Raw genomic sequence first — 12599 nt, forward strand, 5'->3', positions numbered from 1 at the left:
AGATCTGTTGTTGGGACAGCTGTCTGCTCCAATAACCATTCCCCTCCCCAGCACCTTTTCTAAAAGCTGCGCTTATGCTTGTTTGGACTTTCTCACACCTCAGCATCCTCCTTGCCCCTACCATTTATCTCATCATTCTGATCTTCTGGCTTGTAGACCAGAGAAACTGTCTTTGGACAGAGACAAGGTAGATGGGACTTTCCCCCTTATTCTGTATTTGTTTGACTCACATATTACTCAGGACAATCTCATCATCTGCTTGCCCTGAACCTCCAGCACTCACCATCTGTGTCACTCATCTTGGTTCTGTGCTACAGAAGGTATCTCAGCGGGATTATTCCTGCGGGTGTGTTTTGCTACACCATTCCTCCAAGATTAGTTTCTTCAAGGCGAGACTTCTTTGCCTGGTAAAACCTTACTCATCCTTCAAGATGCAATGCCAAGATTAGTATTTCTGGTCTCCATCTGCCTCACTAGTACTGCATCCATTTTGGTAATGTCACATATTGCATCTAGTCTCCTATGAACGGTTACTCCCAGGGAGTAGCACAGTTCTTGGCACTTGAGACCCAGTAAGTGCTCCATTTGTGAGTAAAATTAAACCCTATTACTGTTTGTGCAGAATTTGCACTTTGGTACTTGGGCTTTAAAAAATGCGTTATCAGCCCTGGCAGGTTGGCTCAGTGGTAGAGCATTGGCCTGGCGTGCAGGAGTCCCAGGTTCGATTCCCGGCCAGGGCACACAGGAGAAGCGCCCATCTGCTTCTCCATTCCTCCCCCTCTCCTTCCTCTCTCTCTCTCTCTTCCCCTCCCGCAGCCAAGGCTCCATTGGAGCAAAGTTGGCCCGGGTGCTGAGGATGGCTCTGTGGCCTCTGCCTCAGGCGCTAGAATGGCCCTGGTTGCAACAGAGCACCGCCCCCTGGTGGGCATGCCAGGTGGATCCCGGTCGGGGGCATGCGGGAATCTGACTACCTTCCTGTTTCCAACGTCGAGGAAAAAAAAAAATGCGTATTAGCCTGATCTGTGGTGGTGCAGTGGATCAGGCGTTGACCTGGGATGTTGAGGTCAGATTCAAAACCCTGGGCTTGCCTGGTCAAGGGAGCTGATGCTTCCTGCTTCTCCCCCTATTCTCTCTCTCCTCTCTAAAATGAATAAATAAAATGTTTTTAAAAATGCACAGTTCAAGATAAAGCAGCAACTTATACATTCTTCACTGTTTGGCAGGGGAGTAAAGGATGTTAAAAACTATCCAAAGTATTTACTTTCACGTTTTTTGGTGGACACAATCTAGAGACTAATTTGTATTTTCTAAATCTGGACGGAAACATTCCTCTTAATGGAGTTCCATTTTAGTATATGCACTATGCAAACCAGTTTTGCAATTAAAAAATATTTACTTAGCAACTGTTCAGAGCAGTTTCTAAAATTACCCACCTCCCCCTTTTCCAATCGCAAATATCTAATGCAGCACATTATCACCAGAGAGTTGTGCCACGGCCCGCATCCCAGAAACTGTCTCCAGGGGTTATTCAAACTATTTCACTCTTCTGAATCAGTAACATTGTCGACTTAATATGGTAATGCTAAGGCAGGCTACATTTTCCTTACATGGTCTACTCCATAAATGACATTATCAGGCCAACAAATGACTTCAAGTCCTGGGGTGGAGAGAAACCCTTTTCTCAGTACATATACTAGTTTACTAGAAAAATCTATATAACACTAGTTACAAGAAAATGTCCCAAAAGTGGAAATAAAAGTAACTTACTCAAATTTATCTAGCAGCATGCAAACATTCTACTCCTGAATATTGTAATGTACCTTAATTTCATCCAATACTAACAACTTTCAAGTTTTAAGCTGATTTTTAAAAAACGCCCGATTTTCAATTTTTATTGACTTTAGTAGCAAAACTGCTTTTATTTTTTGCTATTAATACACAGATGAGGTAGTTGGTGATACCTAAGATTGGCTGACACATGCAATAGATAAAAGAATTGCTCAGACTTATGGGGCCACTACAAGTTTGGTTTTTTAAAATGTGAACAGTACTTTTTGGCCAGGGTTCAAGTCCTGGTTGTGTTTACACATCTGTACATCTTTATGGGCTAGCTTTCACCAAATGATCTCCAAAAGGCCCTCCAAAACAAGCTCTAGCATTTGGTCTTAAACATGGACCCTAACTGCCAATCAGCTGAGTGGGTGACACTTATAAAACCCTCCCATCACATCATCTTATTTGATACTCACCTAAAATACACACACAATATATTTTAAGAGGGCAAGTGTTCTCATTTAAGAAACTGAGAAAACCTAAGTATCTCCTCCAAGCCGGCGCTCGTTATCCTCGAACGTAAAGTGGAGTCAAGACTTCCCTTGTGGCAGCCAACGCATGTAAAGCACTCCAGGGCCTGGCAATATAGCACTCACTAGGAGATGAATACGATCAACCTTTGGATTTTAAATGGTGACAAAATAAAAGAAGGACATCACAGTTTAACTATGAAAACTGAAGGAAATAAGGTTCAAGTCCTGGCTCTAAAAACTTACCAACAGGTCTCACCTTAAGTAGACCCACACTTTTCTGTTACTGAATGGGAATAAGCTAACCATTTCTTGTAATTATGAGGATTAGATGTCCTTAATTCTGTTAAGACAGTCTATAAAACTTAATATTACAATCTTTAACATGGGGATGACCACACCAACTTTCCAACTATAAATGAGGATCAAAAAATATTTTCAGCCTGACCAGGTGGTGGCGCAGTGGATAGAGCGTCGGACTGGGATGTGGAAGACCCAGGTTCGAGATCCCAAGGTCCCCAGCTTGAGCGCGGGCTTATCTGGTTTGAGCAAAAGCTCACCAGCTTGGACCCAAGGTCGCTGGCTTGAGCAAGGGGTTACTCAGTCTGCTGAAGACCTGTGGTCAAGGCACATATGAGAAAGCAATCAATGAACTAAGGCGTCGCAATGCGCAACAAAAAAGTAATGATTGATGCTTCTCATCTCTGTTCCTGTCTGTCTGTCCCTGTCTATCTCTCTGTCTCTGAAAAAAAAAATTTTTCAGTGCTCAGGCTCAGTATTTTTAAGTCCATCAGGAAGTCCTGGGTATACTTTTAAATCAATGTCTTAAAATGTCTTGCTCATCAACATTGTACTTGCTTTTAGCAAAATAATTTTCTAAAGCATTATATTTACCTTTATTAGCTGACATTCCAAGAGCTTTCCCTTCTTCCCACTTTTTAGACCACTTATCAGCATTGTGGATTCATTCTCCTTCAGTGAGTTACATTGCTACCACTATTCTGAAAATGTATTTGAAACAGATCTGGCTAATAGGAACACTTTAAGAGGCTCCTGAGCCGTTTTGACATGTACCCATCATTTTTTGAGATTTCCTTTCTTCCTGGCACAATAGTGTGTTTCCAGGTTCACCCTGTACTTTCTCTGTCCCGGCCTTAACATCAGACATTTCCCCAAGGAGCATGGTTCTTTTTGGTAATTAGAAATCAAGATCTGGGTACGAGGTGTACTCATTGTTGCTGCAGTTACTACAAGTTCTAGTAACCCAGTGAACATAGTTGGGAAATAAATAAAACATTACATGCACAATACTGAAGTCATGAAAGACAAAGTACACTACAGACCCCCAAACTGAACACATACATGATCCTTGCTTTGGATCCTGGACAGTTTGGGGAAAAAATGTTATGAAAGACACTGGGACAATCAATTAAACTGAAAAGGCTGGACTACAAATCTGCACCAATGTTCTGATTTTGGTAACTGTACTATCCACACTAAACATACGGTGGAAAGGAGCAAGATCTGTCATCTATTCTCAAATGGTTAAAAAGTTATGTTTACAGAGCAAATGGGGCAAAATGTTAACCAACATAAAGGGGAATTGTACTATTCTTGCAATATTTGTTTTTATTATCAAAACAGTCACAAAAAGAAAAAGCTTAAAAGCAACTTGAAAACCAAAGGACTGTAACACACAAGTTATTTCGAAGGGTCGACTCAGGTCACTGAGATGAATTCTTGCTTGTCTTGCTGAAGTCTGACCCATGATCATATTCATTCTTTAGTAGATAAATGAGCAATTTATTATTTCATCAAAGAGACTAAAGCTCTTAGCTTAACTGAGAATAGTTAAAACAATCTATATTAATATTTAAAATGGCATCTAAAGAAATGTAGAAATATCTACATTTTGCTATTGGCAAAGAGTTTTTGAGGGTAAAAGTTGTTCCATACAGCTGCCCGATATCATCTAACAGGAAATGATCTCTTAAAACTACCCCCTCCAATGAATACATGAAACCAGAGAACTGAGATTTGGAACTGAAACAAACAAATCCCTTGAGTCCAACTGATTCTCCTCACCTTCAGCAAATAAGATGCTTCTGTATTTTTCATGGTTTTGACAGAATAAGACATAATCTGCAGATTCCACCCTGTCCTCTTTCCACTACCAATGGACGAACTGGCCAGTCCTCTCCTCCAGCATTTGTCTGTATTCAAATGTACCATGTTTTCTCCTACAATGGCTTAAATGGGTTCCCTGCCTCTAACCTATTCCTTAATACATTATGACCCATCCAAAGGGCACTTCCAAATGGCTCTGCAGCTTTTAGTCTCTACCTGCCACTCTCAGTCCTGTCCTTAGTTCAGATCTTTCATCTGCTGCACTCCATCTCTCTGCTCCCACATCAGTCTAGATTTCTAACCCATTCTTCCTAAAAGCTTTAAAACAACTTCAAGGCTGAGCTAGCTGTCCCTGCTAGCTGCTCCCGGAGAACCCAAATGATTCTTTAGCAATCAGTACACTGCGTATAAACCCGCTCTCTTTTGCACCATAGACTGCTAAGATGGGATGGTCTTGGTCACTTTGGAATTAACTCCCTGTAGCTGGCACAGCTCCTGACAGTCTAAAGTCAATCTGGAAGGTACACTGTGATGCCCAAGCAGCTCAGTTCATTTCTTCAAGCTCTTCTACATTGTTTACCTATGGAAAATGTACCAGCTCGGAGTGATAAATGGCTAGGAAAACAGAAAATCCTCAATTTGCTACCATTACAGTCATCAATACTACAAACATTTCTTCGTAATCCTGATTGAACATACACAGTAGACAACAGGAGTGTCTCAAAAAGAATCTCTTTAAGGAATCTGGTTAGACAAAGGTAAAAGGTAGATAAAACTAATTCATCTTACCAGGCTGAAAAGGAGCAGAGAACAAACAAAAGAATTGAAGTGCCAACTTGCTGAATGTGCAGTATCACAGAATCTGAGCCCCTGTGGTCCACAGCCTCAACCAAAACACAATGCATCTGACCAACACTTGAAACAAGTCTTAGGCAGTTAATTGCTCTGATACTGCTCAACAGCGTCATTACTTCCGCATATTATTCTCAAAATTGGTCTAACAAGACATTTCATTTTACTATAATTACATACGGGTTGTTGATTAAATATAGAATGCGGAGACTAACTAGATAAATGTATACTGGATTCACCATCATCTCAGGCCTTTTTGGATGAAAAGTTGGCTAAAAAGGCTGCCACTAAGTTTGTCATTATTAAATATTCCAAGGAGAAAGTGGGGAAAAAAATTTTTTTGGAGGGAAAAATCCCCAAAATGTTGTAATAGTAATTCCATTAAAGAAAGTAGTCACTCATTCTCACTTTAAAGGCGACAGGAGTTCAGAGATACATAAAATTCTTTTATCTGTTTTAACAATTTACCTCACTAACATCCTGGATCCATGGTTATCACTGTTTAAAAAACAGATGGGGCCTGACCTGTGGTGGCACAGTGGATAAAGCGTTGACCTGGAACACTGAGGACGCCGGTTCGAAACCCTGGGCTTGCCTGGTCAAGGCACATATGGGAGTTGATGATTCCTGCTCCTCCCTCCTCTCTCTCACTCTCTTCCTCTTCCCCCCCCTCTGAAAAATTAATAAAGTACTTAAAAAAGTTATATTTCATCTTTAAAAAAAAACACCACAAAACAGATGGGAGGGTGAACATACAATGTACAGATCATGTGTTGTAGAATTGTGCCCTTGAAACCTGCATAATTTTGTTAACCAGTATCACCCCCAATAAATTCAACAAAAAGGAAAAAACTAAAAATTAACAGAACATCTAAAATATTCCTGCATGTTGGCTCGAAGTTAACTCAGACTACTGCTGGATTTGCAGGACCTTCTTAGAATTCCCACTCAACTCAAGTTACAAGACCTTATTCTTGATAGTTCAGCAAACATTAGGGAAAACTAGCTCCTTGGCTTTGGTTCTAAAATCCTTCTGTTTTCTTTTATTATAATAAAATTAAGCTTATAACTATTTATACTCTGCTTAGAGCATTTAATAGTAGTACTGTAAGGACTGGTAGAAATAGAAAAATCTCTATTTGTTGATGAAAAATGATCAAAGCAACCCCCAATTCCATCTGTAGGCCTTAGGAGCATGAACACAACCGTATGGGAGGAGATAACCAGCCTCTCCCTTCATATATATTCTTTTTTATTTTCTTGTTATACCTTCCCAAAACAGAGACATTCAACAGCCATCTCCCAACATTAAAAAAACTGCATCCCCCCCCCCCCCATGGGCGAACAAAGTAAATAGTAGTAACCTAGAGTTCAGCTCAGTCAGCCACTGTGGAGCCTTAAGTGGTGAGGTCTTCCAATTTCAGAGTGATGTCTTCAACTTGTATCATTTTAGTGGAAAAACATAACTTAATTTTGGTGAAATGAGATTCATCTCCCAACAGGATTAGTAAACAGCATTCACTGAATTTCACATTCTTCTTTTGTGAACTGTGAAGAAAATGAATGGTAGCTAGAAGAACAGTGGGATCCCAGCTCCAGCTGCAGGTGGAATGACGATACACCGGGGCAGAAACACCTATATTTTGATTTACAAAGCTAACAGCAGTTATAAATCTGCAACTTAATTACAGACCAACTACACCACAACCTTTTCAAATGGCAAAAATACAAAAAAGTTAAGTGTTACAAAAATATTTCAGAAAAAGTGCATAGTCTAAGTGCATAGTAAATAAAAGCACTGAAAAATATCTTGCTAGAGGGAGTTCAGCTTGGAAAAGTTCTTACCAAAGCTAAACATTTTTATTTTACACAAACTATACTCAAAAATAGCTTTATGAGACTGATTTCTGGCTAAAAGTATCAAAGGGTTTATTAGTCAAGAAACAGATACCTTAACTGACAGGTGGGTGGAAAGGAAACAAAGCTGCCTGCCTCAGAAGTCCACACTCATCAGTTTCTGCAGTATCACGGTGCTAATATATCCTTTAGTGGCAGAATGTAGAAACCACGGTTAATTATTGCTAAAATAGTTTTCAAATGAGAAAGAAAAAAAAAAGAAAAATTAAGCTTGACACAATCTGACCAAACTAGTGTCAATTTACAGTTCAAGATTATTTTACAAAATACCTACACTTTTACACGATAGGCTCTTGGCAGCATGTTTAGATCGAAGTTCTTTGAAATTTATCCTTACATGCTATCAGTAAATAAATTACCCTATTTTAAAAATTATGGTCAGTAAATCTTTCTTTTTCTTGGGTCAGAAAAAGAAAACAGTGGTTAAGATTGAGAGAGGAAGAGCAGAAAACTTAACAGAAATGGGTGGGCTAGGAAGGGTCAGCAATACATGAACTTCATGTGGTATGATGTTCTCCAAGGTTAAGAGTCAATTTGCTCAAAGCCAATTAATAGACATAATTTAACGGAAAACCTCATTCTGTGGTTAAACCCTTTAACACTTTCATTCTTACTCAAAATCAGTCTGGCTGTTAGTCTGAGGCTGCAGGAGTTACAATACCAAGTCCTAGCCGCGGCAGTACTGAGTATTTGTGCCTGCAAGTTATTAAAAAAAGAAAAAAACAGAACAATGCCTTTCTCCTCCAGACCAAAAAAAAAAAAAAAAAATCTTTTTAAATTAAAAAAAGTTTTGAGGAAAATTATAACACCAAACCTAAAATGATTTGCAAAGGAGTATTATGTAACAAATGGCTTGAAGTAGTCTATTAAAAAATTGGGGAGATTTTGATTCCATAGTGAGTCAGCAAGGCATTTTGTTGTTATTTCAAAAAAATCTCATTTCCTTACAGAAAGTTTTTAGTTTTTAATGAACTTGTAAACAAAAAAGCTCCCATTTCAAAATAAAAACAAAATCCCAGATCATATAGATGTTGACAGTGATTACATTTATCTAAGCAACATACATACATGTTCAGTTTTAAGATGTTAACTAAATTTCTGTGACAAATATGGTTTTTTTAATATCAAGAACATTATAGTTAATGCAGAGTCCTAAAGATAATCTAGTAGTCACTAAGTTTTTCTTAAACTCTTCACTTTAGATGCTGTTATTTCTAGCACAGGTAAGCAGGCAGTCTCTCATATGCTCAAACACTGGAATCTTTGGTTGCTACCATATCAGCTGGCTTGCAGACAAGAAGCCAACCATTTTAAGAATGTTTTAAGTGAACAACTTGCAAACCCCAGGGATGGATAAACCCTAAGAATGCACAATTGTGAGCATTGACAACTGTCACAACTGTGGCTGAAGACTGTTCATGCCGTTCTTCTGAAATGAGATCTCAAAGCAGTATAGTTCAAAGTAAAAGATTTTTTAACAAAAAATTGGCATATGCACAATTTCTCCACCAATTTGTGTGTCAACCATTCAGTGAACTTTTCCACTTGAAAAAATGCAATAGAAAACTGGACACCATGTTTCACTATCTGAGTTAATATTCACAATTACAGCGGCTACAACTCGGGACACGGCATCACCAACGCTGCCCAGAGCCAGTTTATACTGAAATTAAGTTCTTTACACCAAGTAAATGGTTGTCCACAACCACTGGCTAGTGTACATATGAACTAAAATTTTTAGATTAGGGGAGAAACAAATGCTGCTCCGGTCATCTGCACTGCTTCTTCTGTTCCTTGATTCATGCTTAGAAACCTGTCCAAAAAATAAAACAGAAAAGATGGTTAAAATTCCAAGTTAAGAAAAATTTTAAGCTATACCCAAAATAAGAAAATTGGGTAGAGTTGGGCCAATAACTACTTTAGATTGTGACTCATGTGATTTTCATTTGTTTGAAAATCACTAGCTCAATTTTTTAAACCAGAAAAACAAGAAACTTTTCTGCTCGGAGTATTTCTAGGTAGGAGTGTGCACAGTGAACGCAGGCCTCCCAGTCAGCACTCAATTCTCAATCTACAGAAATAGTGGTTAATTCCAATAAGCCTGTTTTGTTTACTTCAGTATTTCTAGTACCTAGAATATTGTATATTGTGTTCAACTATTTGTCAAATGGATGAAAAATAGACTGGTCTAACTATTACAAATAAGGAACTTAATATATATATTTTTTTAAAGCAAGAGAGAGAGAAGCAGACAGGAAGGGAGATGAGAAGTATCAACTTATAGTTGTGTCACTTTAGTTGTTCACTGATTGCTTCTCATACGTGCCTTGACAGGGGGACTCAAGCCAAGCCAGCGACCTTGGGGTTTCAAACCTGGGACCTCAGTATCCCAGGTTGATGTTCTATCCACTGAATCACCACTGTGGTCAGGCAGTTAGTGTTTTAAAAAATGTATTCATGGCATAATTATCTGAGTTATGTCACTGAACAAAAAAAACTGATTAAGTATAATTTTTATACAGAAACCTCAGACCTTTAAAAATTCTTTACCTCCACCAGTTACATTTAAAAGGTTAGGTGTTATCACTGATTTGAAAATGTAAATGAGTTGCATTTTTGGGCTTTATTTACTTCTCAAGCTTTCCCACCCTGCAAACACTCCGCTCCCTCAGCCACAATTAGACTCAGCAAAGGTACGTTTGAATACAGGAATTCAGGTCAATGTACCTATGGCTGAGGTCAGAAAGGAAATATGCTCATCTCCCAGAAATAGCATGAAAGCTCCATCAATGCCTTTTTTCCTTTGAGGCATCCATGCCCCTTTCAAACTCTTACAGCCACCCTAGTGGTAGCGTATTCTATCCTACTCTGATCTCTCACTTTCTTAGCCCAAAGCATGTTTTTGTCAATCTGTTTCATGGTAAATATTCTCTCACTTGTTAACTAGCCGTTTTTCATCTGAGGGCAGAGGTCATCTTCATTCATTTAATAAACACATTGTGCTAAGGCTCAATGTTAGTGCTGTATACTTCCTTGTCTCTCCATAGTGCCCATCACAAGGCTAGGTACAGAAGAGGCCTTTGTTACCTGTCCCAAGAACTGCTCATGAAGCAAATTCCAAAAATAAAAGGATAAAAACTTTCTGAAAATGTACTTCACTACAAGGCATACTATCTGTATGACAAATATCATTAAATAGAATGAGCAGTAAGCCTTAAAAGAACAGCTGTCAAATCAAACCTGAATTCGATTTTTAAAATCTGACCATATTCTATAATCTAATCCCAATTTTAAAATAGTTATTTGCAAGCAAATTAAAACTATGGGCTACCTAAATAGGAATGACCTCTACCCTGATGAGTATCTGGTTTTAAGTACTGCAATTATTGTTAAATATGATTAAAAAAAAAAGTTTTCACAACTACTAAAATTGTTAGGTTTTCTTTATCATAGCTTGTTTACAGAATTATATTAAATAATTACTATGTTGAATATCCAAGCAGCTTTAAATGGAAACTTGGCACTAACAGACTAAAAAGGAAATTTAAGTTACAATGAAGTCAAAATATTAAAAACTCTTATGTCTTTTAAACAGAGATAAAAATTATATCTAGGTAAGGACTTCATCTATTCATCTTTTAATCTGATTTGAAGAATTGCTGGGTCAGTTAATGATCACAATTGTTTATGGTTTGGTCAAAGGCTAGCCTATCAATATTCCTTGTGGAATGCAGCAGTTGAATCCAGATTGAACTCTTCAGACCAGCCAGTGGTAGGTAGGTAGGTAGGACACGCTGATCAATGTTTCTCCAGTGAATTGTCCTAAGATATTACTGAAGATTTTCAGTAAAAAAATCTCAATAGGAGCATCCAGGAGTACTCAACATTCAGTCTTCCAGTACTAATAAGTATTCTTGTACATTAGTGCTCGGTTTTTACTTTGCAGTTCAGGTGGTGTCTCCTGGCTTTTAAAAGTCCAAAACCACAGTTTCATTGCAACAGCGAAAATAAAAAGTGGATCCCTTTGTTCCTGAAAAGAAGAGAAAAAAAAAGTTAAAACAGGGTAAGGGGATTAATGTGACAGATTCAGAAGCTAATAGCTACATTTAAGTTTCTTTTCAAATCTGCAAAAGGAAAGAAATGTTTATTTTTATATAACTAACCAGGAGATTCTATCCCTTAATGTGAAAAGTATGGATCTGCTCCTATTTGTGAATTAAATTCAGAAGTCTCTGACATTTTTTTTTTTGATAGAATCACAAACTAGTTCACAGGGGTATTTGTGTAATAATAGTTTATGATGGGCTTTTGAAATATAAAATCCTTTCACAGTATAAGACATTTTAAAAAGTAACTTTAAATAAATATTCATATTCATCACTATGCAATGCTATTTATATTAGTTAATTTTTCCTATAACACGCTTGTGTAGTTTTTTGGTCACAGAATCAGAATCAAGATGACAGAATTTTGAAGCAGATCGGCAATATAAAAGTTGAAGTAAAAAACCTATAATAACTCTTCCTTCTCCACAGAAAGAATTAGAAAAAGAAATAGATTTTATTTTTACCACTACAAATAAGATAAATGGTAACTTAGGTATAGCAGGTACACATCATTCCTAACTGCATTAAGAAACAGACTGATGATCTGATCTCGTCTTCCCTATCATGGAATTAATTCTGCTACAGATTTCTGAGGTTGCTGAATTTTGAAATACCTGTTACAACTGATTTCTTCCCCAACCGGTAGATGGTCTGCATTATACAGCACTGAGTCACGGCGACACTGTACTCTTCTGGACTGTTGTACCATCCAGACAATCTGACAAGGTGCCAAGTCTGACAGGTCCCACAAGCCTTGAAGATGAGGGCTTAAAATCACAAATCAATTCCTGCACACACATCTTCATTTCCTCTTGGGTAATTTAGTTCTTTTCTCTCCAGCTTCATTGTCCACAGTGAAAAAAGCTGACAAAAATTTCATCAAGCAGATGCAGCTCCTTGGTCTTCTTTGAACTGAGAGCCTTCAGAGCAGAGCAGTTGCTCCAGATATTTCAAGGTCTTCCCCTGTGATTTGGGTTACACGTTGCTAAGTGACCAGCCACGTTCCTAGCAGCAATTGATGAAGTCAGAAAATGTTAAGCTAGACATAACTGGTAGGTGAAGCCCAGTAAATACTGGAAGGTAATTCAAGGAAGACCATGGTAATGGCAGGATGTGATACAAAACTATTTCTAATCTCTTGAACACTAACAATGTAACATTCAGGTACTTATGACAATACTATGTTTAATATTGATGGCTGGAGTAGCGAACAGTTAAATGGGTTAAAATGATGAGAATAGCAGACTTATGTGAGGATCAACCTTTGGTTTCACAACCTTCCGAAATTCTCCCA

General features: G+C 38.1%; 1 protein-coding gene across 2 annotated transcripts in view; it reads right to left on the bottom strand.

Annotated features, from left to right (window-relative positions):
* Positions 1-6513: 6513 nt before the first annotated feature.
* The window catches only part of CSNK1A1 (casein kinase 1 alpha 1), a 47447-nt gene continuing 41361 nt past the window's right edge, over positions 6514-12599 (bottom strand). For both annotated transcript variants that reach the window (XM_066343637.1, XM_066343633.1), the window contains exon 11: positions 6514-9012. In XM_066343637.1, coding sequence (XP_066199734.1) covers positions 9005-9012 — 8 coding nt within the window. In that variant the 3' untranslated portion in view covers positions 6514-9004. The remainder of the gene's footprint in view (positions 9013-12599) is intronic.

This window comes from Saccopteryx leptura, chromosome 6 (assembly GCF_036850995.1).
Source record: "Saccopteryx leptura isolate mSacLep1 chromosome 6, mSacLep1_pri_phased_curated, whole genome shotgun sequence".
In the NCBI taxonomy this organism is placed as follows: Eukaryota; Metazoa; Chordata; class Mammalia; order Chiroptera; family Emballonuridae; genus Saccopteryx; species Saccopteryx leptura.